General features: G+C 38.8%; 1 protein-coding gene across 2 annotated transcripts in view; it reads right to left on the reverse strand.

The window, feature by feature from the left end:
• LOC145775960 (atrial natriuretic peptide receptor 3-like) overlaps positions 1-24,439 on the reverse strand; it is a 176,913-nt gene that overhangs the window by 139,054 nt on the left and 13,420 nt on the right. For both annotated transcript variants that reach the window (XR_014290188.1, XM_082587369.1), the window contains exons 2-3: positions 17,872-18,098; positions 11,159-11,302 (exon numbers count right to left, since the gene is read on the reverse strand). Coding sequence is in view for 1 of the 2 variants with exons in the window: in XM_082587369.1 (XP_082443495.1) it covers positions 11,159-11,302; positions 17,872-18,098 (371 nt within the window). In the remaining variant the exon portion in view is untranslated. The remainder of the gene's footprint in view (positions 1-11,158; positions 11,303-17,871; positions 18,099-24,439) is intronic.

The following is a 24,439-nucleotide window of genomic DNA, read 5'->3' on the forward strand; positions in this document are numbered from 1 at the left end:
CTAACCTATTAATAAATTTTCTACACTTTAACACGTTCGCTGCGATCCAGAATTTTAGTTATTTTCTTGTGGTGCGATTGCCTTTAACTTTCTGCTTTTCTACCAAATTTCGTCGACATGTTTTCTTCGATTCAAGGAGATCTTTCAGACAGTTTAACCGTTTGTACACGGGTGGGTTAAATCGCCGTGAACGTGTTAGAGATCATTTTGTTTTGCCAGTATTAGGTTTGTTTTTATACTATAATTTATAAAATTATGCTTACAGCCTTTCAAGTATGGATAGATTTCTGAAAAAACGTCAATTAGATATGTTGAAGCTTAAGGCAATTAAATTATTGAAATGGGGGTTCCTCGAGCTTTTTGAATGTTTCATTGGGTTCCGTTCCACCAAAAAGGTTTAAAACCACTGGTGTTGACCAGTGGTTCTTAACCGCCGGTCCTCGGACCGGTGCCGGTCCGTGTAATTTTTCTGGCGGTCCGCAAAAGATCTTACTTTCTGCAAAGCTTATTTTAATGTGGAGTCATTAGCATATTGTAAAATTGTGATCTCACTGTGAAACATGCACAGCTGTAAAACTGACATATCTCCACGTAAAATTGTTTGATAATAAAGGTGAACTTTTTGATGACCTAATTCTGTGCCGTTGATAATGTTTTTGTGACAAAGTGCATAATAGTTTTCAAAAAGTTTTGAAACACAGAAATACATAAACAAATGGGGAACTTTGTCCTTGATTATGAAAAATTTCAAAGTCGTTGGAGACGAAAATTTGGAATTAGATAAGTTTGAAGTTCCTGGATAAAGTCAGGCCTGCAATGGAAATTTGCCAGAACCGGAGTTTGAGAAAGCAAAGATCTTGTTTTTCAAAGAATGGAATGAAGACAAGCCGATTTGCTGTTGAAAATGCTGGTGAAATGAAGTGGTGAAAAAAGTAAAAAGAGGTGCTGAGCGTTGTGAGTCAACAATTGAAAGAGTTGGCTAAAAATTTTAACTATTCATTTCGCGTAACATGAAGATCCTCGACATGGAAACTTTTGGATAAACAATCCATGTATCGATGATGTCAACACATGCGACCTTAATCTTCATGAAAAACAAAGTCTGGTTGAATTACAATAGGCTATGTTATGCTTCTACTTTGCAGTCCAGATTCGAAAAACATCATCGTCACACTTCTGGTTATCTCTTGCAAACGAATTCGTGCCTAACTTTCAAAACAATCGATTTGATGGTAATTGTTTCAACCAGCTATTTAGAAACGACAGTTCTTTTTCATGTCTGGCTTTTACTAAGCAAAGAAATCGCCTGGATGTCGAAACAGAGCTAACTTAGGCTACGTGTTTTAGAAACTTCTTTGATATCTCGTTTTCCTCACATAGGCTACTGGCAGCGTAACAGTAGCAAATTTCCCACTGACATTGATTTTGTATGGAAATGAATTGACATTTTTCTGTTTAAAGTGCCCCTGACAGGTTGGACCCAAGTATAGTAAATTTTCTAAGCATTTTCTAGCGCAAAATTATGCTTAGCGAACTTTTTAATCTTAACCTCGAAGCTCGACTGGTTAGGGCGAAATTTATACAAAACGACAGTTCCGCAGCGCCACCACAGACAAAACTCTATATTTCACAGCTCTGGGACGACTTTGGTGGTATTACGTCATCGTGGGTAGGCGTTGTTAGCGACGGATGAAACAAATGCTTTCTAGATGTAATTGGTGGATCACAGGTTGGTTGGAGTTGGTACAAGCGGTTGCTTTTTTCAAAGATTTTTTGTTTTTTGCAGTTTAATAAAACTGTACTGGATACGTTCCTACAAAACCTAAAATATACTTGAAGTGAAAAATGAAGAAATCGTACGAATCATCATTCATATTTAATTCATCATCATTCATCAGTCATCACTATTCATAAATAAATAAAAGTTCTCTCTCTCTCCCTCATAATGTGCCTTCAGTTGGCCATTAAAATCCGGTGTGACTGCCATCTGGACTTGAAAATTGTTTCGGATTCGCCAAACAATGCATGACGGCATCACAATCCGATTGTTGCTTCCGAGAGCATCACCTTGTAGTATACACTCCAACATATGCCTGTAAGCGACTAATTACCGATACTGCCTGCAAGGAAATAAAATCACTTCGTTTAGTGTGCATTCTTTAGCGTTTAGGGTATTTTTAGCCTAATGTAGCATCCTTACTCTTTTGATAAGTCTCCGTTTTCTACAGTTACAGTTCCCATCACCACCTACTACAGTTCCCATCACGCCACTCATTGCTGAGAAGATCCTAATCGGGTTGGTGGTGTTAACAAAATCATCTCCAGTGAAGTGAAGAGAACATATACGACTAGTTTTGTATGGTCTATCCCACTTTCGAACATTTGAAGAAAACTTTGACTATTTTCTTCTCAGCACCTTGTTTTGTTTGAAAGCATGAAAATATAGCACACGTCTTTGTCACTGACTCTGTCACATAAACAGCAATTTCCAGGAATTAGGCCTACCTCAACCATAAATTAAGTGTACTGTCTGTGAGATACTGATGTTACACTGCAAATGGCTATAGCCAGATTAGGACAAATAAAAAATTATCCAAATTGTAGCCCTACAAGAGTTTAGAAAAACTGCAATTTCAATTGAATTGAGATGCTGTTTGATAAAAATAAACTCAATCTATTTGATCTAAACCTGATAGTAATAATAAGTTGACTTTTTCCTTTCGGTAATTCTCATTTTGCACATGCTTTAGACCAATAGAGCCCCACACGTTGACGTTTTGGAGCAGTCATACCATACCTTACCAACTCACCACATAGAAAGAATGTATCCTTCCCACCCACGGTGACGTCACAGCGAGGTTGCCGTTTTTATTTTCGCAATTGAATGAGTGCCAGATTCGCCGAAAGTGAACGGAAGTTTGCAAGCGTGTAACTTATTAGCCTGTTGATATTTTTTACTATTTTCTAGTCAGGGAAGTTTGTTAGTGTCATCTCTTTGGTATCTTAGGTAAATTTAGCAAATTTATTTTCCTGTCAGAGGCACTTTAAGTTGATTTGATTGCTGTTTATTGTAATTTTCGTCCTGAATACAAATCATATGCTCAAACCTTGCATTATGGTGCGCAACGACAACTTTGGTTAAGAAAACGTTACAAATATTCATTCTATTCACTACGATCTTTGCTTGCCGGTCCGCGAACATTTTTTAAAAATTTTGCCGGTCCCCCACTGTTAAAAGGTTAAGAACCACTGGTGTAGACAATCCCTTTATTTCTGGTGCTCAGACTAGCGTCTACCCGGGTGTAAGCATAAATTTGGCTGTCTATGAAAATTCACAAGTAGGACAACCATTCACAAGTAGGACAATACAAATAAAGAAATTCTACACCAAGTGAACCAAACCAGAACTCTGTTAAAAAGTATGAAAACCAGACAATATAAATTTCTCGGCCATGTAATAAGAAAGCAAAAACTGGAGCATCTCTCTTTAACTGGTAAAATTTTTGGAAAGCGGGCACCTGGCAGACAAAGACAAACACATCTGGAACAATTTAACGACAAAACAGAAACAATCATCCATACAACATATAATAGGAACATTTGGTCCAATTATTCATCTGAGGCCGTCGATGCCTGGTTCAGGCAAGGCAATTGAAGAAGAAGGTCAGCCATATGTCGGTAATTTGTCATCGTCCCCTATTGTGCGGAGTAGACTGTCGAATACAATGCAGCCACAAGGCTTCGGTATAGCTGGACCATCGGTGGCGCCAGGTAATGTTTTGACGCCTAGTTTCAGGCAGAGCGCACATGGTGTGGTTCCACCTGTGACACTTGGGAAATTTAATGGTGATATCCTGGAATATCCAGAGTTAAAGCGTAAGTTCTTTAAATTTGTGGCGTGCATGTATCCAGATGACGATGTAAAGATGTTGCATTTGCAATCTTTATGCACGGGTGAGGCAGGAAGAGCTATTCGTGGTCTTGGAGGGCACTCAAACAGGACTCTTGCTTATCAAACTGCTTGGGAAAGATTGGACCAGCGGTTTGGTAATCAGAACCTTTTGGCATCAAGACTACGAGAAGGAATGTTAAATGGTCCCCCCACAAAAGAGTTCGACTCATCTGCTTTAAACTGCCTCAGAGACAGAATGTTTGAATGTGAGCAGACGTATCTGTCTCTAGGACGTTTGGCAGAGTTAAACTCACCTGAAGTGATTCATAAAATATTTAATCGCCTTCCCGAGAAAATAAAAAGAGATTTTGTGCCCATGTCTCGCAGAGGCTGTGGAGGGTTTAAGGAGTTGAGGACTCTTGTAGACGATGCTGCGGCTGATGCGGAATGTGCATTAGGCCAGGATATGTTTGCGAGTCAGTTAAAAACGTTTACAGGGTCTAAATCAGACCGCATGCGGCCGTTAAAGAGTTTTGTGAGGCCCGCAAAACGATTTGACAATCGCTCATGCATTAAAGACAAAAGACATCTCAAAGCTGTTTTATGCATTCACTGGTACACCTTTCCTTTGCTATTTTCTTGCCCTAAATACTAACTTTCAAGGTTTAAAGTTAGAAAATAGGAAAGCTATAAGGCAAAGTTGTTAAAACACTATTCACCAACTTCACCTTGTATTTTTGGTCGATTCCATTCTATGACGTCATAGAATTTTGACAAGCGCTAAGTTGTGTGGCCCAATAACTTATGTGTAATTGACAAAGTGGCCCGCGGCCGCAAAAAGGTTCGTCACCCCTGGTCTAAATACTCGCGATCGCGTAGTCAGGTCAAGGTAAATGCCGTAAAGGAGAGCTCTGCTACGCCTTCAGGCGTTCAAAAGAATTGTGAGTTATGTAAAAGTGTGCAGTGGTTATGGCTATGTCCAACGTTTAAAGAAAGACCTGTTGATAAACGATATCAATTTGTTAAATTACATGGGCTGTGTTTCAACTGTCTCCAGTCTGGGCACAGCGTACGTGAGTGTTCTTCTGGGATGGCCTGTCGAGAATGTGGCAAGCGTCATAATTCCTTGCTCTATTTTGACAAGCCTGTACCTTACTGCACAAAATGACAGCAATGTTCTTGTCGCATGTAGTTCTTACAATGACAAAAAGATTGAGCTCAGCAGGAAACTTCATAAAGTCGTCCCAGTCAAGGTGTGGGTATCAAATCCTGATAATTACGTGAACACATATGCCTACATGGATGATGGGTCTGAGACCACTTTACGTACAACGGCCCTTGCTAAGCGAATTGTTGCAGGTTTGGCAAAAGCCAACGTAAAATGCACACCAGCAATGCCGTAACAAAGGTCTCTTCGAAAATTGATCATTTTTATATTCAAGGAGTAGGTGAGAGCCGAGTTTTTGCTGTTAGGGATGCTTTGGTGCAGGATTCCATAGTCGAGGTGCACACAAGCCAGGGATACCTAAACAATGGGATATGAAGGCTTTTAATACGTCTGACAATAGAAGGGCTTTTGGTTATTGTAAATAATCTTTGTTTACCGTAAAATGACTATAGGCACCGATAGTAGTTTAATAAATCTTGTTATGATAAACTGCATTGCGCTATTAGCATCAGCCATTGATGCTAAATGGATGCTCATGGTTACTTGTTAATTCAACTACCCGTATACTTGCTTTACATCTAGCCTACTGCAAAGGGTTTGTTATGAAAAACACCTTAGTGGTAACTTTTCAACTGTCTTTTTAAAAAAGTATTCTTTGAATATGCTCCATGTAACATTTACTAACTGTCTTCTGTAGCTGATTGTACCAGCTACACTATAAAACTTTCAACAATTTTGAGAAGAACTGCTTGTTTAACGCGCTACAAAATATCGCCCTGGTAGTGTCATAAGAATAAGGCAATCGCTGTGAACCTTCGCATCCCCTTCTCTAGATATCCCTGACACAAGCATTCCTACAAATGAACTAACGAGCCTATTTCCACATCTTCAAGATCTGCCCTTCCAAAAATTAGAAACAAATACAGTAGACTTATTGCTGGGGCAAAATGTCTACAATGCATTTCGGGTTAGTGAGAGTAGGTATGGCTTAGATAACCAACCTTTAGGCTTGCACACTGCCCTGGGATGGACGTTGTGGGGGTGGATTATGTCTCCCAGAATGAGCTTGATAAAAACGAGGTACGTGTTAACTTTGTCAGTTAGCTTGGTGTAGATGAACAAGGGTGCAAGGAGTTACTACGCATTCTTGACCAGGATTTCCATGATCTTGATGCGCCGCTACTGCCGTGTATGTCAAAAGAAGACAGGCGCGCCATTGACATCATGGAAAGGTCTGCTTTAAAGGTTGGTAAACATCACCAACTTGGTCTTCCATGGAAGAAAGACAACTTTGACTTGCCGAATAACCTCCACGTAGCCGAGAAACGTCTTCGAGATCTGACGAAGAAGCTAATTGCAAATCCTGACTTACGTAGAAAGTACAGTGAGAAGATGACTGAGCTGGTTGCTAACGGTTTCTGCTTTAAAATACCGGATGGGGGCTGTTGGGCCAGAAGGTAAGACTTGGTATGTACCGCATCACTGCACGTCAGTTCTGACTAAATTTAGGGCGGTCTTCGACTGCAGTGCTAAGGCCAATGGCGTGTCGCTGAATGACAAGCTGTTCCAAGGACCTGACCTAACCAATAGTCTTGTGGGTGTATTAATGCACTTTAGACAAGAGCCTATTGCAGTGGTGGCAGACATAAAAAGTATGTTTTACCAGGTACTTGTGGAAGAGAAGGATCGTGATGTTTTTAGGTTTCTCTGGTACCCGGACAATGATCTAACTCGCACCCCCGCAGTCTTTCGGATGAACGTGCATCTATTTGGGGCCACCTCGTCACCTTCCGTGACAGCCTTTGCTCTTCGCCAAACAGCAGAGGAAAACTTGAGCGAAGCTTGCCCTGAAACGGTAAGCACTGTGCTAAAAAAATTTTATGTGGATGATCTGTGTAAATCATGTGCTACACCTAATCAAGCCTCATGTTTAATAAAGGAGCTGTGTACACTTCTTGATAGTGGTGGATTTAAATTAATTAAGTTCCTTTCAAATAATAAGGATGTTCTAAGTCTTATTCCAGAAAAGGATCGTGCTTCGACTGTAGTTGACCTGCAGCAACGAGAACTGCCTACTCAGAAGGCGCTGGACATGTTTTGGAATGCGGATTCCGATTGCCTGGAGGTTAAAGTGAACCTCAAGGTAAAACCTTGTACCAGGAAGGGGCTGTTATCAGTTATTGCTCAAACATATGACCCCCTAGGGCTGCTACAGCCATTTGTCCTGCCTGCTAGGAAAATCTTGCAAGAGACTTGCCATTTGGGTCTTTCTTGGGATGAACCTCTTTCGTCCATGGGGGGTTTGGAGAGGGCCTGGGTAGAATGGGTGCAGGCATTACCAAATTTGAAGGAAGTATCTCTTGCAAGAAGCTTTAAGCTCCCTAACCAGGAAACTGACAAGATCGAATTGCATGTATTCTCAGATGCTTCAGTTGATGGTTACGGAGCGTGTGCTTACGTGCGTGTTGTTTATAAACGAATAATTTGATTGCTTGTGCGCTTGTTATGGGAAAAGCTAGAGTCGCTCCACTTAAATCGATTAGTGTTCCTAGGCTGGAGTTGACTGCAGCTGTACTAGCTGTTAAACCTGGTAGTATGATTTCTCGTGAACTTGAATTTAAATTTTCTTCTGTGACCTATTGGACAGATGCCACTGTTGTACTACATTATTTACTTAATAAAACGTCTCGTTTCCATACATTTGTGGCCAATAGACTTGAACTACTTCATTCATTAACCTCATTGGATCAGTGGAGATAGCCTATGTGCCCACTGATCATAATCCTGCTGACTTTGCGTCGCGCGGCCTCTCGCCCAGTAAGGCAAATGAGGCTTTTATGTGGTCCTATGGACCAAAATTTTTAACGTGCACTGAAACCCAGTGGCCGATACAACCAGATGTTTGTGGAGACCTGAAGAAAGAAGATCCTGCCTTGAAGAAGATTTGCGCCGTTCGGATATCTGAACCAGAGTGTGACGGCTTGCCCTTGCTATTGAGACGATATTATGACTTTTCCAGGTTGCAACGCTCAGTTGCCTGGTTATTGAGGTACAAATCCTACCTGCAATGGAAGGCGAAGGTTAACATCGAAAAGGCTGCCCTGGACGACTGGGGAGATGTCAAAAGCTACCCTAGCGATCGTGAGGTTAATGCAATGGGAAGCTTTTCCCGAAGTAATGACGACTCTTCCAGCTCATCCCAGTTTCCAAAGTCCGGTTCAACTACTTTCAGACTCACAAATCAAACGGCCGTTCTTACGGCCACTTAGGTCTTTGAATCCTTATATTGTGAAAGCCTGTATAACCTTGTGGAAAAGCAAAAACTTTCAAGACGCTATGTGCAACAAGAAATCGACTGGCATTTCGGCCCTCCTTTGGCTTCGCACCAGCATGGCTTCACCGAAGCATTTTTTCGACTAGTACGGAAAATGATCCGTTCTCTTGTTGAAGAAGCAATATAAAATGCCTGACAGTAATGAACTTGTACGTCGAATCAAGGTGCGCACTCCACTTTGGTTCGTGATATCCGAAAGGTGTGTCTTCTGGAAGGAAAAGTTGATGAAATGACTGATGATCGATAAACTGATTCTCGCGCGTATGGACAATCATTGATATTTTCCCTGGGTATTCAGTTTGATTTGTAGTATTTGTTCGTATTGTGTATTAATTTGTTACGAGCAACTTTCAATAAGGAAACATTTCGTGTTCCATTTCTCCGGTAAGAGCTGCTACGGTTTTGATGATCGAAGTGTTTAGATTATCGTGTATGGTCTCGTTATCAAATTGTTAGGTTAAGTGGTTAACATTTATATTTTTCAACTGCTTGGTTCGTTAATTTCTGTGCGACTATTGTAGTTTATTGAGCCTAATTAGTTTGTATATTTACTACGTGTCGATTATGAATGGTATCTTCAATCACATCGTTGTGAGTGCAGCATTTCGCTTCACAGCGTCTGATTAGGCGTTGCTCAACATTTCCCACACCTTCGTTTCTGGATCAGAGGCAGTTATCATTAGGGTAGTTAGGCTACGTTTTTACTCGTGCTCAGTCATTGACGCTATACGTTATGTGTTTGTATCTAATCGTTTCCTTTGAATTTAGAAACCCTCGTAGGCTTGCTCCGGTTTCGGGTGCGGGTCCGGGTATGTAGAAACGATTTATGCAATCCCTTTCTTCTTTTTGAATGTTCTTGTTTTGCGTTCACGCTTCAGTGACCTCCACCTGCATGAGTTTGAATTTGTGTTTCATTTATCGAAAAGTGTTCTTTTGTGTTTCGACTTGAGCGGTGGAGGGTCCCATTTTTCAATAATTTAAACATCGGTCAGCTTGAGTTAGTAATGTAATGAATTGAGGCCTAACCTGGTAGCCGTTCTTGTCGAACAAAATAAAGCACAACTGTTGGATGCAGGGTCCGTTAATGACCCGGCGAAATTCGGTTGTTACACTAATTTTTTGATTCAAAAAAAAAAAAAAAACTCACTCCAAAAATAGATAGGCCTTGCATGTGTCTAGTCACTCTAGTGTTTCACTTTAATCTATTTGTGTTTACCTTCTCCTAATTAACATAAAGACCGCTCAAAACTTTTGTAGTAATCAAGAAAATAACTTGAACTGAGCCTCCATTAATTTCAATTCTTAAACGTTGATAAATATGGTCAAATGTAAACAGTAGGTTTTAAAAAAGAGCTCAGTTGGGGTGAAAATACACAAGTACGAAAACGAGGTAAAGTTTATTTTGCATGCGGATTTTAGCTTCTTTGAATAAAAACTTTTACATTTATCTATCCTTGCAATGGAAACGCAAGAATGGTAACTACACGATGTAATTCGCTCTGCTTGGCGTCATGCTAGGCATTGAGCAATTTTTTGTAGTATTCATAGTATTTATTGTTTACAAAGTTTCGCAATTTATCTCAAAGTAAATCATTAATTAACATTGCGCTGAGTAGTTTATTGAGCCACAAAGTAGCCTGTATTTATTTCATGACAAATACAAAACAATTTCAAAACACTAATGGTGGTCGCGAGTCATTGTAGCATCAATTAGGGAAGGGCCATTGACAGGATTTCTCGGGCCCAGTACCAATTTATTGTCGGGCCCCTTTCATCGACAATGTTATGAATATAAAGGTTGCTCTTAAAATAGTGACACATGCCGTTCAAAGTAGAAAATTAATAGGAATAAATCAAAGCCGATATGTCAAAAGCATGTTTGTTTAACAGATCTTGCGCAATCTTAAAATTTCTCGAACCTCAAAACTTGCTATCTCTATTTATAGCGATTGTTTTTTGAACTTTTATTTGTCACATGGCGCTAGATTATTACTTCCCGATTCCATTGGTGTTTTACTAGTCATTCTAGGCTTACCAGAAGACAATTTACAGCAAAGTTAGTGCAGATAGTCAGAAAGTTTTCAAATTGATTTAGGAAAGGTTGGGCCTAACTCAAACATTTAATGATTGCTGCAATCTGAAAAGCGGTTTTGGTCTAATTTTTAGTCTTACCTGTGCAATTTCAGTTTTTGAGTTTAAACAAACATTAGCTTGTATATTTTGAAATTCGTGTTTCGGGTTAATATTATTCGGGATTAGGGAAATATTCGTGGTTAGGAACTAGACTAGACTAAATTCTTATTTTACTGTTTAGTGGCTGAAGTGGCTATTTTAGCACCACAAAGCTGAGGGTAGACTATACTGAAGTATCTGTACTGTGTACAACGCTCTCAAAACTTGTGATACTTCACTGCCGAGCACTCGCAGTAAACTTCGATGACGATTCATTGTGTAAGAAATTAGCTATGAACTAATTAAAGATTTCAGTAAAATAACAACTTCAACCTCAAAACAGATCCACGGAAACGATGGAGGTTGAAACTTAAAAAACCTAAAACCAGCAAATATCAAACGATGCTGTACAGTTTGGCTTGGTGTGACCAAATTGATTCGTTTACTTTACACATTATAATTTTAGGCTACATAGGAAGATGATTTCATCATTAAACTGCAAAATTTTTAAATCAACGCGAAGTAATGGAGGCATAGTTTTTAAACTTGAACTTTCAATTTTAGCCTTAGCCTGAAAACGATGAGACCTTACTAAGTGAAAACTATGGCCGAAGTATTCCAATCGTATCTTTTGAACAAAGAAATCATGAAACTCCCGAAGTCTGCTGCGGTGATTCCAGGTCTGACCATTGTGGAACAACATCGCAATCCTTTCTTTTTATCATAAGTTGCTGTCCTGCAGGAAGTACAAAAGCATGAACTTGGCTGTATAAAAATACTGTTGTGTGATGGCATAGAGTAATCGATGATTTAACGAGCAAATGCTTTTTCCATACGTTTAATGACAGATTTTTTTCAAAAATGCAATAATTATGTTGCATAATCATAGATGGTTATAATAAACGAAAACTTAGAGAAAATAGCAATTTTAAAAAAGTAGGCCTATTCCTTCTACTCTTTTAACTATATGCTGCTTATTTGAGATAATAACCCAGATAGAAAAATCTGTCATTTTTACATTGATTTTTTACTCAATTTTATTGTTTATTCAAAAAGAAAAAGACATTAACAGCACGCAAAATTAACATCAACACTCGAAAACGAATTATGAAATGTTATATCTGGACTACGTTACTTTACAATGCAGAAACATGGACACTGTCATCACAAATGGTAAAACGACTAGAGGCATTTGAAATGTGGATTTATAGAAGAATGCTTAAAATTTCATGGAAGGATAAAATCACAAACAAAGATGTGCTATCCAGAATACAAACCAACATGGAAATTCTACAAACAATTAAATCAAGAAAATTGAAATATTTTGGCCACATGATTCGCAATAATTCTATTCAAAGACAACTACTAGACGGAAAAATGAACGGCAAACGAAATAGGGGCAGACCACCAAGAATTTGGACTAATGATATTGAAGACTGGTCAGGACTTAACTGTGGCTCCAAATGTCTGGCATGGTTGAAACGGTTCTATTCTGCTTGCCTGACCCTCCAGGCCATACCTAAAATCTGGCGAAAAGCAACGGTAGTGGCAGTACCTAAACCAAACAAGCCAGCTGATGATCCCAAGAGCTATCGCCCAATATCACTACTCTGCGTCCCATACAAGATCCTGGAACGGCTCCTGCTAACTAGACTCGAGCCAGTTGTTGATCCCCAGCTACCAAAAGAACAAGCTGGATTTCGGCACGGACGCTGTACGACTCATCAAGCAGTCAAGCTGACCGAGGATATTGAGGAAAGTTTCGAGAAGGGCAACAAAGCAGGAGTAATCTTGGTGGACCTCACTGCTGCCTATGACACTGTGTGGTAGGGTGGAGTGAAAAAAACTTTTTCTGTCATATTAATGAAGAGGGGTGTTAAAAGGGTGTCATAAAGTTTAATATTGACTTTAAAATTATTTTTTTGACGTGGCACCCAAAATCGAGCGTGCCACCCAGCCCCATGGGTCACGCAAAGGTCAAAATCCACGAAAACAGCGTAACTTTTTTTATAATGCTCCTAGAAAGCTGGGAGTAGGCTTAAAAGTTGCAGAACAGCTATGTTCCTATATGCTCTAAAAGAACATTTTGTTCTAAATTCATCTATTGAGCAGATATTCCAAAAAACGTATTTTTTTTCCATTTTCGTGGACAAATTTAGATGAAAGTGCATTTATTTGATGCTTAAATACATTTTTTACTACACTTTGATTGAGTTTCGCTTTGAGTTACGATTGAGTTACTACACTTTGTTCATTTATTTTGGGTGTTATTATTTAGTCTACATATTTGGACAGATGGGAACCTTGGCTATTTAATTGAATGGTTATGGTTGGTTACCTATGACGGTAGTTTGTTGGTAGGTAGGCCTACTATACCATACTGTCCTTAGCATTAGCATATTGTAGCGGACTTAATGAAGCAAACGAATACTACCTTTTAATTTGATATTGTTATACAATACATTCATCAACATTATAGAGAGTTACTTACACATTGAACAGGATATTTAGAACAGCACATATGTAGGTATTTGAATTAAAATAGAAAATGCACAATCAAATCATAGCTAAGCCACAATTCGACTGACCTGCCACCATCCCCAGTCCACAATCGAACAATTGTTCAATCTGCAGGAAGTTTAATTTAATGCAACAGTAGTCAGCTTCGAGGAAATACATGCATATAAAACAATTGTACAGTAAAACCATAAAAAGTGTTACAAGAATAGTAAGTATTTAAATCATCATAATATTAGTCCATTAAGAAGCAAAATGTTTCTTGGTGTCGAAGCATTTTATTAAACACGAGAGTTAATTTTTTGCCTGATCAATCCGTCACATCTTTCACAATCAGCAACTGAAGACGATGCCTCAATAACAAGTTTAATGTGCCCTTTGAGTTGCCGACTATGACATGGATGACACAATGGGGTGGATCTTACTTCTTCAAGCTGAACATTATTCAACTGTGTGATTGCCAGATGTTTAGAGATGTCAGCCACGTTTAAATTGACCATTTTAAAATATTCTTTTGCTTTAAAGTTTAGCTTTGGCACCAAGAATCGTCGCACATCAACATTAATGTTGCTTAATTCACTTCCCTATCTGATTGATCAACAAATCCACCTTTAAAATCACCAATATACACTATACAATATACAGTACAATGTTCTTTTTGAGTTGCCTCTACGTCATGTTTTTATGGCTTTGGATGGAACGACAAAAAGCCCGGATACCTTTTCTGGAAGAATTGGAAAGGAGTAAAATAGAAGTGTATTTGATTGGCCAGTTATTGAGTTTAAGCCTATTTTAAACCAAAATTTTCCGTTGCTCACAAATGAAATTGTGGATAATCTCAGCACTGATCAGCATTACGCCTACAAAATATGTTGGGCGGTTATTCTCGGGCATGTGGATTATGATTTGGAACTTCTAGAAATTGGGCCAATATTTCACTCCCGGCGGTTGACTCTCGCTTGCAGAATAATGCGGTATTATGTCTCAGTCGAAAAGCCATCTGCAATGCTTCAATTATTGACTGAATTTTGCATAAAAGTATATTTCCCAAAATGGTTTCAAATTAAGCGAAAGAATTGAATTAGAAGTGGTGCAACAAATCTGTTTGGCCTCGTTTAAAGGATCGTTAAATTTCCAAATAAGAGAGTCAGGGACGTTTCACTGAAGGTTGTGCGAAGAAATGCATTCTCTGCTCTTCCAGAAAACATACTGTTAAGCATGTTATTGCTAGCAGATGGAAATGAAGATGTGAGGAGGATGGCAAGATTCTATCAATTAGAGGTTGTTTATCGAATTACACAATTGAAAATATGGTTATGGGTGATTTTGAAGGTGGATTTGTTGATCAATCAGATGGTGAAGACGAATCAAGCAACGATAATGTTGATGTGCAACGATTCTTGGTGCCAAAGCTAAACTTTAAAACAAAAGAATATTTTAAAATGGTCAATTTAAACGTGGCTGACATCTCTAAACATCCGGCAATCACACACTTGAATAATGTTCAGCTTGAAGAAGTAAGATCCACCCCATTGTGTCATCCATGTCATGGTCAAGCTGTTGAAAGGCACATTAAACTTGTTACTGAGCATCGTCTTCAGTTGCTGGCTATGAAAGACGTGATGGATTGATCAGGCAAAAAATTAACTCTCGGTGTTTACTGAAACGCTTCGACACCAAGAAACATTTTGCTTCTTAATGGACTAATATTATGATGATTTAAATACCTACTATTCTTGTAACACTTTTTTATGGTTTTACTGTACAGTTGTTTTATATATATCCATGTATTTCCTCGAAACTGGCTACTGTTACTTTAAATGAAACTTCCTGCAGATTGAACAATTGTTCGATTGTGGACTGGAGAAGTGGGGATGGTGGTAGGTCAGTCGAATTGTGGCTTAGCTATGGTTTGATTGTGCATTTTCTATTTTAATTCAAATACCTACATATGTGCTGTTCTAAATATCCTGTTCAATGTGTAAGTAACTCTCAATAATGTTAATGAATGTATAATATCAAATTAAAAGATAGTATTTGCTTGCTTCCTTAAGTCCGCTACAATATGCTAAGGACAGTATGATATAGTAGGCCTACCTACCAACAAACTACCGTCATAGGTAACCAACCATAACCATTCAATTAAAATAGCCAAGGCTCCCATCTGTCCAAATATGTAGACTGACTCCATAATAACACCCAAAATAAATGAACAAAGTGTAGTAAAAAAATGTATTTAAGCATCAAATAAATGCAATTTCATCTAAATTTGTCCCCGAAAATGGAAAAAATCCGTTTTTTTGGAATATCTGCTCAATAGATGAATTTAGAACAAAATGTTCTTTTAGAGCATATAGGAACATAGCTGTTCTGCAACTTTTAAGCCTACTCCCAGCTTTCTAGGAGCATTATAAAAAAAAGTTACGTTGTTTTCATGGATTTTGACCTTTGCGTGACCCATGGGGCTGGGTGGCACGCTCGATTTTGGGTGCCACGTCAAAAAAATAATTTTAAAGTCAATATTATACCTTATGACACCCTTTTAACACCCCTCTTCATTAATATGACAGAAAAAGTTTTTTTCACTCCACCCTACTGTGTGGCACCAAGGACTAACCCTAAAGCTCCTCCGCATGATCCCAGACAAAAAGGTAGTGCGATTTCTCGCAAATATTCTTGCAAATCGGACCTTTTTGCTTAAGACGAGTGACGGGCAGTGCAGCCGGCCCCGCCGCTTAAAAAACGGTGTTCCGCAAGGATCATGCTTATCACCCCTACTATTTAACATCTACATTAGTGACATACCAGAGACTACGTCACGCCAGTACGGCTATGCTGATGATCTGGCACTACTCAATTCTGACAAGTCCTGGCATGTGGTAGAGGAAGCACTGACAGATGACATGGCCCAAATCTCAGACTACCTGAAGCTATGGATGCTGAAACTGAGCCTGGCAAAGACCACCGTCACACCTTTTCACCTTTGCAACATGGAATCTACGCGCCAATTGTCAGTCTCTCTCAACGGAAACCCACTCCCACACAACCCGTGTCCCACCTACCTAGGAGTGAAGCTCGACCGACAATTAACCTACAAACACCTTGCTGAAGCCCTCCATGCTAAGCTATCAGCACGCAACAACTTGCTGAGATGCCTAGCTGGAACATCCTGGGGTGCTAGTACATCCACACTCCGTACAAGTGCTCTTGCACTTGTTTACAGCACCTCCGAATATGCTTCCCCCACTTGGTGCCGCAGCGTACACACTTCCAAAATCGACACTGCCCTCAACACCACCATGAGAATAATCACCGGTTGCCTGCTTCCAACTCCCACTGACTTTCTGCCGGTACTATCAGGCATCGCCCCAGGTAGACTTCGTAGGGAAAACCACGTACGTAGTCTGGTCCTACAAGCTATGTCAAGGGATGACCACCTCCTCAACCAGATTGTCCTAAACTCGCACTCCCAAAAGCCCCAGCGCTTGAAATCTCGACGCCCGTTCTCCCGACATGCTGCAGTTATCTGCAAATCGAACTTCCACATTTCCGAAGTTTGGAACCGTGAATGGAGAGAAGTTGTGAAACCAACCCAACTCACAGTCCTTCCCAATACCAACATCCCACCTGGAGCAGAACTACCCCGGAAGGAATGAGTGAAGCTCAATCGCCTGCGGACTGGAGTGGGCCGTTTCAGCAGCAACATGTTCCAGTGGGGCCTCGCCGATTCACCATCTTGTGCGTGTGGCTCAGATTTTCAAACTGCACACCACATTATCTATCAATGTCCTGTATACCGACCACAAGATAGACATGTGGACCTAACAACGCTCGATGAACACACAATCCATTGGCTTCTGCGCCTGGATGTAACAACGTGATCTGTGGCGGCCTCAAACGCAAGAAGAAGAAGGACTTAACAACAAAACTGCAGTAGAAAAATCTCACAACAGAGAAACTTGGCGTCTCATTGCCTCCAACCCTCGACGAGAGGAAGGAACTTAATGATGATGATGATTATTTATTAAAACATTTTCAAAATAGTTGTTTCCAAAAGTTTATATAGCCGATGTGTGAGTTTGGGAGATCGTGATAAATAATGTGTTTGCTTGACAACCCATGCACCTGCAACAACCGAATGTTGTGTCAATTGTTGCTTACAGCTGAATGAATTACACCTATTGTGCTGAATGACTACCACAAGTTACAGAACTTTGAATAAAATGATTATTCGGCCCACAAGAATATTTTCTTATAGTAACCGAGTCCTTTCTCAAAACGCTTGGTGACCTCTGGACTAAATTAAAAATGACCAGGGAGAGTTCTCAGTTAACAAAATAGTTTTGAAAGTTAACCTAGCAATAAAATCAGTTTTTACTTTGATTTAACGCCAAGTTGAACCATAGCAAACAAGAATTAATTTACTGACTAGAAATAAATAATAATTAATTGTAAAGGTAAATCTGTCAAAATTATAAAACGTTTACAGAATAATGAAAAACTACCATTACTACATTAGTTGCAAATACATCCCCCGTACATCACTTAAAAAAACAAAAACAAGAAAAAATTTGATAGCAGATAAAGTTTACTGGTGCATTTAACGCTTTTATATCATAGTCAGTTTAGTCACCATTAACTTTCTTCCTCTTGTCAAGGATTGGAGGCAATGAAGCTGCAGGTTTCTCTGTTGCGAGATGTTTCGGCTATTGTATAATGGAAGCAAATGTTTTTCAACTTTCGCCAACTTTATGATATTGTAATTAATTTTACAGTAAAGTAAACTACCTGACACCGGGGAAGATTAGAGGCCAGCTCCAATGATTTGCTAAAGGGGCCACTCGGCCAGAGGTGATGTCACATGTCAGGCCAATGATGGCGTCGATATCCAACGTACTATTTCCAGTGACGTTGCCATGTTCCAACAAACTGACATCATGAATGTCTGACGCTGCCAGGGGTGTCCAGTCCGGATCACATTTTGTGTCTTGGTAGACGACGCTGATAGCTGATTTCTGTATGTAAGCATGACATGAAGTTATAAAGTTTAAGTGTGAATCCTATCATGGAGCTGCCACTGGTCATGAGTAGAAAACATTTCTCTCTAAATAACTTGAAAACTAACAACTCTATTGAGTAATAGACAATTACTCTGTAGACAACACAGAATACAGCAACGTAAAACGGCATTTAGGCTAAATCATAATGATCTAGTGTTTATATTTTATCTCTGTTTCTGTGCAAGGAGTCGTTTGGTTATGTCTTGAAGCAAAGAGCAATGATTGTGGCAATGTCTGGTTAGATTAACAAATTTATAGTTCTCGCTTTTGAGTGCATAGTTTTGATTAATACACTCAACGAAAGTGTAGCCTAAACGGAGTGTAGCCTACAGGGTTTGAGGATGATTGTTTGTTTCATTTGTTATAAATTATATTTTGGTCAACCATACTTCATTAAACTTTGATGGTTACAATTCTATTTGAGATTAAAACATCTCAACTTTCAACATGAAAAAGAATCATAAATTAAACTTCTGTTTTGAATTAGGCCAGGCTCTTTAAAGGCGCTGTTGTAGAGCAGGAGTTAAACGCGTTAAATTACACTTTCATGAGGAAAAGCAAGGAAGACTTGTTTAGATTTATCTTTGGACGTAGAGTCGTAAAATTCAAAAATTGAGTGGTTACACGCCGAAAACTGGACAATTGATATTCGCAATTTTAGGGCTAACAAGAGAATAACGTCATTGCTTGGAGCTCAGAAGAAAGGTGGGGTTGTTTGTTGAATACGTGGTTGAGCCACGTATACCAAAGTATGTTTCGCTGTTTTCCCTCCAAATTGGGTCAGCTTAGTTTCGTGGTGGCGGGAAAATTTGAGCTGTTGTGGGTTGTGGTCTGGTTGTTTCGTTAGTTTCGTTTTATTTCAAATCAACTTTCATAGAATAAATATCATTTATACTTCACAATTTTCAGTTTTGATGGCTTTATTTAGCACAAATTTTCTAAATGTAGTTACGTTTGTGCTTGTTTCATTAGTTGTGACAATTGGGCTACTTTTAAGCTACTTTCTAGTGTAATCGAGCTGGAAATTATAAAATATCTGGTAACACCGCAAAAACCCACGTTGCTTTGTGAGCGTAGGAAAATATTGAAAGTTGTGGAATTTTATAAAGCACTTCTGAGCGCACAACAAGACAGAAAGCACTTGAAACGTCATAAGACTGTTAAAGCAGTAGCGAACCCAGAAAAAAAGTTAAGGGGGGCTAATTCAAAAATGTCAGCCAAGTGATTTGCGACGTAGCCAGGAATTTTGAAAAGGGGGGTTTTGAACGCCGGCGGGCGAAGCCCGATGGCGTGTTTGCCTAAGACGACACCCAGCGGTAGGGGTCTGGGAGTTCTCCCGCCGAAAAATGTGAAAAATTACTTTGAATTTGGTGCATTCTGAGAGCATTTTCAACAAAAATGTGGGTATGAATATTCCTGTAAAATAGGAATTTGTCAGGAGGCATAGCAAATGCATAAGATCATGTTTTCTTCGGCATTTTTCCGAAATAAAGCTAAGTCTCTACGGTTTCTTGTTGCTAATTCGTGGCTGAGATATTTGAATGTTTGGTATTGGCAAAACTCGCTCTTTTAATGCAGTTTCTCTTAAAATTAGGCAAACCTTGTTTTAAAGACACAAAGAAACTGAAAGCATCATTCTCAATATCGTAACGTAACACGAGTTCCAAAAAGGGGGGTGTTGAAACCCCCACCCCACCCACACCCTAGGCTACGCCACTGTTCACATCCCACAATCCACCGGTTGCCGATCAGGATTCGTTCTCTCAATCAGATAAGAAGTTGGCCTAGTGAACCCCATGCTACTGGCACCATCAGCTTCCTCATCCTTACGTCCATTCTTGCAATCCTCTATAGATCTCGACTTTTTCGTCATGTATGACAAAATAGAATTAGCTTTCCGTTTGCCAACACAAATAAGTGCGAAAACAACAACTAGCATGAAACCAGTTTGAAACAAAACACTAACTTTGTAAACAATAAATTTGATGTGGACATTTTTTCTACTTACATGACATTGGTTGTTTGGTTTTGAATCTCTACCCTCGGACTGACAAAGCCTTGATTGGTTATTCCTGGTAGTTTCGCATACTTGTAGGGGCTCTTGACGCAGGGCCAGTTACCCAGATTGGCAGATTGAAGTTTTCCGATTGTTGAAGTGTTGTTGCCGGACAATTATTCCATTCACTAGGTGCCGCTGAATGGAGAGCAGTCATGAAAGTGCGTTGCTCAAGCGCACACCCCGACAGTCGAACTTGCGCCGCGTGATCTTGAGCCCGGCGCGTAGCCTAACCACTGACCTAACGGGGCGTTAACATTCAAATTTAGTTCGAATTTTCATCTAAAGTTCCAGACGCCTTCGTCTCTCTGCTCAAACGTCGTATGCAGTTTTACATGTCTGTGTGATTCGGCATTGACGTACGGTACATCAATACGTATGTCCAACAGATATTTGACCACGAGAGTACAGGAGCATCTGAACTTTAGGGAGTTAAAAAAAAGTGCCATTAAAGACCATATCATGGAGTGTTCTTTTTGCTCTGATCGAAAATTCTCTGCCGACTCATTTAAAATTTTACGCAAAGACAAATCCCAATTTGACACCAAAATTTAGGAAGCACCGTATACGCTATAACTCAAACTTAAACAAACAATTATTTGCTGGAGGCAAAATACGAGTCCATTCTCTTCAACATTTACTTGACGTATCACCTTCCATGTGGAGAAAAATTTTCGTAGTTATTTATGTAGTTGCCTTTGCCTAATGTAGTTTTACATTCAAGAAGTTGAAATTTATTGCATTTTTATTAATATTTTCAGATTCCTGATCAGGGCTTGAATTAAACTGAAAACGTTCAACAGTTAAAACAATTTGCAAGTGAAATATGTAAAATATATTGTTATAATGCTCAGCCCTGTTGCATTGTTGTGTCTTATTCATACCTAACCTGTAAGCAAAATGTATAAATGAGGAGCATACAAAAACTTCATTTTTAGTGGCGGGTTTGGGGGGGGGGGGCTTGAGGAACATGAAACATAAATCTCGCTACAGGCTTTGGAGATGAAAAGAGCTACTCCAGAGGAAACAATTGCAGAAAAGGTTTAGCAATTGCGACTGCTTGGGACAACTATGATGAGAATAAAGGTACTCTTTCAGGCAGTGGCATCCTCCATGATACACAAGCAATATGTTTCCAAAATATGACAACAGAGTTAGACGGATCAAATGAACAAACTCTATCACAAAGTCATAGTACCAATGCTAATTTGTCTTGGATTAGAAGAAGGAGTTTCAAAATCCCTAACACTGAGCTACAGAACCTGCAACATAAAAGCCAAAAATAATAGTTTCTGTCAATTTAAAATCTTTCTATATGCCTTCTCCTAAAAATCTACAAAATGTGACAAAAAGGGATGTGATTTGGTTAATCACCTTTTAGACGAGTCAATATAAGGTTGAACCCCAAAAAATTGATACAAAAGGTTTTTCAACGGATTACGTTACCTATTTCAAGCGATTGAAACGGCTTTTTTATGTTGTCAACTAGATTTGCAAGATAAGGTTTTCTACGTGTTTTTCTAATTTGTTGGACATGCATTTTGTGTCAAGCTATTTCTTACGCATTAGAAGATTTCTTTCTCTCCAAATTTTGAAATAACATTTTAGATGCAGTTTGCGGTTGACGGCATTACTGCAAAAGCCATCTTTTGTAATTGATACATAACCAAAAACTAAAGGCGCATAAACTACTGCTGGCTGATAGACCACGTAACAATACATCATAATGATGTTTTTCCGAACCAAAGACCCAGAAAACCAATTTTGTTGTATATTAGTTCAGACGTTGAACCAATGACAAAAAGTGATTTGCTGATTTGAAACAAAGTGATTGCTGTTCCCAATGTGCAAGCCTTTTGATAAAAGTAATCAAGTAATCAAGTTTTGGCCACAGCTTTCTGGTCCACTGAGGCTACTCTGGTCAATCGACTCACGTTGCAAATAACTTATCGACATTATTGGGTAGGCTCACACTGAAGTTGTTTTGTGTAAAGTCTTGCTTGTGAAAAAGTCGAAGTAAAAACACAAAAATGAAGTAAGTTATATTTACAAAGTATTATATTCTTGAATCAACCACAGTTTTAAAAAAAAATAGTTTGAACAGGTTTCATGTAATAGAAACTACAATTGATATCATCGCGAAGGATCAAATAGCTGTGAAAATCACTTCGAGCTATTGTTTGTTATGATTTTCATCATGCAAACCAAGGTGAACCTCAATATCATATTTTTATGCCAAACGATAAAAATCGTTTTTATTTTTTTTAGTTACTTTTAGGAGACAAGGAAAACAATCCGTATAAAAAATAATTCAATTCAACATCTTTCCCTTATTTTGTCAGATATGTATTTCGTGCAACAATTTTTTAGAAAAATTGCTGAGTATGGTATCGCGTTTTAGATGCAGTCAGAGAATGCAACTTCGCGGTTGATGGCGTTGTTACAAAAGTCAATCTTTTGTCACGGAAATGTATTCGAAAACAAAAAGGCTCAAAAGCGGCTGACTGATAGGTTACGTTGCGATACGTTACAAAATCAAGGCATTGATTTCAGATTCTTTCAACCAAGCAAACAACTTTGCTCCAAATGACATAAACATCCAAATTTATTGAGAAAATGATATATGCCTACACCTTTTTGAGGTAAGCTTTTGTGAAAATAAGCTTTTGAAGATCAATATTTGAAAACAAAGTTTGAAATTATTGAGTTGGTCCTAATAGTGTTTCTGCTGAGATATATCAAAACTTTTCAATCCTCGTAGAGAAAAAATAATTTTGTAATCTCTCAAGCAACTGCACAATTACCATTTAGGTAAAGATTCATTGCTGACAATACAGTATGTGCAATGTTTGTCAAAGCACAACAATTTCGCTGCGCGTGTTTTTCCACAAAGCAGAGCAGTTTAGATAGACGATGTCAAGTTCTTTTCAGTATCCTTCAATCTCTCGTTGTTATAAAAACGTTTTAACAACATCCATAAATATTTATGTGAATATAAGTGCAGAAGTTTATTGGCGGGTCAAAAACTCACTCCTTGTTGCTTTCCGACAAGAAATCAACAAAAAACTTCCCACATCAGTTTGTTTGTTTTGTGAGATAGACTGAGTTTTGTCAAGAAATTTTCGTACGGCTTCTTGTTATAAGTTAGAAACAAAATGTATTGGCCATAGAAAACTATGTAAAATTACATCTTTTTCAGCATGGCTTATCGTATACTTACTCTCTGATATAATTTCAAAGAAACCCAGATGTAATTAAAAGATTAATCAAAGCAACACAAAACTCGAGTTTGCAAACAAAAGGCGGAATCATTACGGTCGAATGCTTTACAACAAAGCCAACTTACGAGATATCTGCGTCGCAGTTCCACGCACGACGGCGCTCAGTAATCCTATTAATCCGTATTATAATTAGAAAATAAAAGGACTAGCTAGTAGCAGGCTAAAATATCCGAGTATGTTATGAAAATCATGTTATATCTCTAAAACTATAGACAATAGCAATGCCATTTAAAGCGAAATAAATATTTGAATAAATTTTAGGAAAAGTAAAAAAATTTCATAGGTGTGGATTGCGTAGTTCTTTAGTGATATTGCTTTGAAAAGCGCCAAGTCCCACCCGACCCCCCCCCCCCCCACAAGACAAAGGGTTAAATAAGGAAATATCCCAATTACACTATGTAACAAAAAAAATTTTTTTTCTTGTCCTTGGGAAACAACTGCTACAGTTTGGTTGCTTTTGCCGAAAAAACATGAAAAATCATTATTATACCACTATAACTTTGGGTTTGTGTTCCTAAGACTAGTTTGAAATTTTTCCTATTTCTCATGACAATAAGCATGTAGATTACATTGATTGTCTGCTAGATCGCAATTGTTGGTAGTGTGCAATGGCTTGCCGTGGTTGCAAGTACTCAGCAGTTTCCTTTTGACGTGTGGTGAGCTCTTTGCAAAAAAAGCACTGTCCAGAGCAGTGGTTTCCAACTTAGGGAAAAATTACCTCCGGGGGGACATATACAATACTTTATGGGGTAGCGTGGCACCAAAATTGCGCTAAAAATATATGTTGTTCATTATATGATGTATGTTGTTCTCCAAGAGGCTCGGCAAAAGTTGAGAAACACTGGTTTAGAGAGTTACAGCCGTGCAAAAATATCTATCATGCATAGTTTACAATGCCAGACCGTGATCAAGACAAACGTTGGGCACCACTTATTTATGTAAATACTACCGCCGTACTC

This window comes from Aplidium turbinatum, chromosome 8, assembly GCF_918807975.1.
Source record: "Aplidium turbinatum chromosome 8, kaAplTurb1.1, whole genome shotgun sequence".
Taxonomy (NCBI): Eukaryota; Metazoa; Chordata; class Ascidiacea; order Aplousobranchia; family Polyclinidae; genus Aplidium; species Aplidium turbinatum.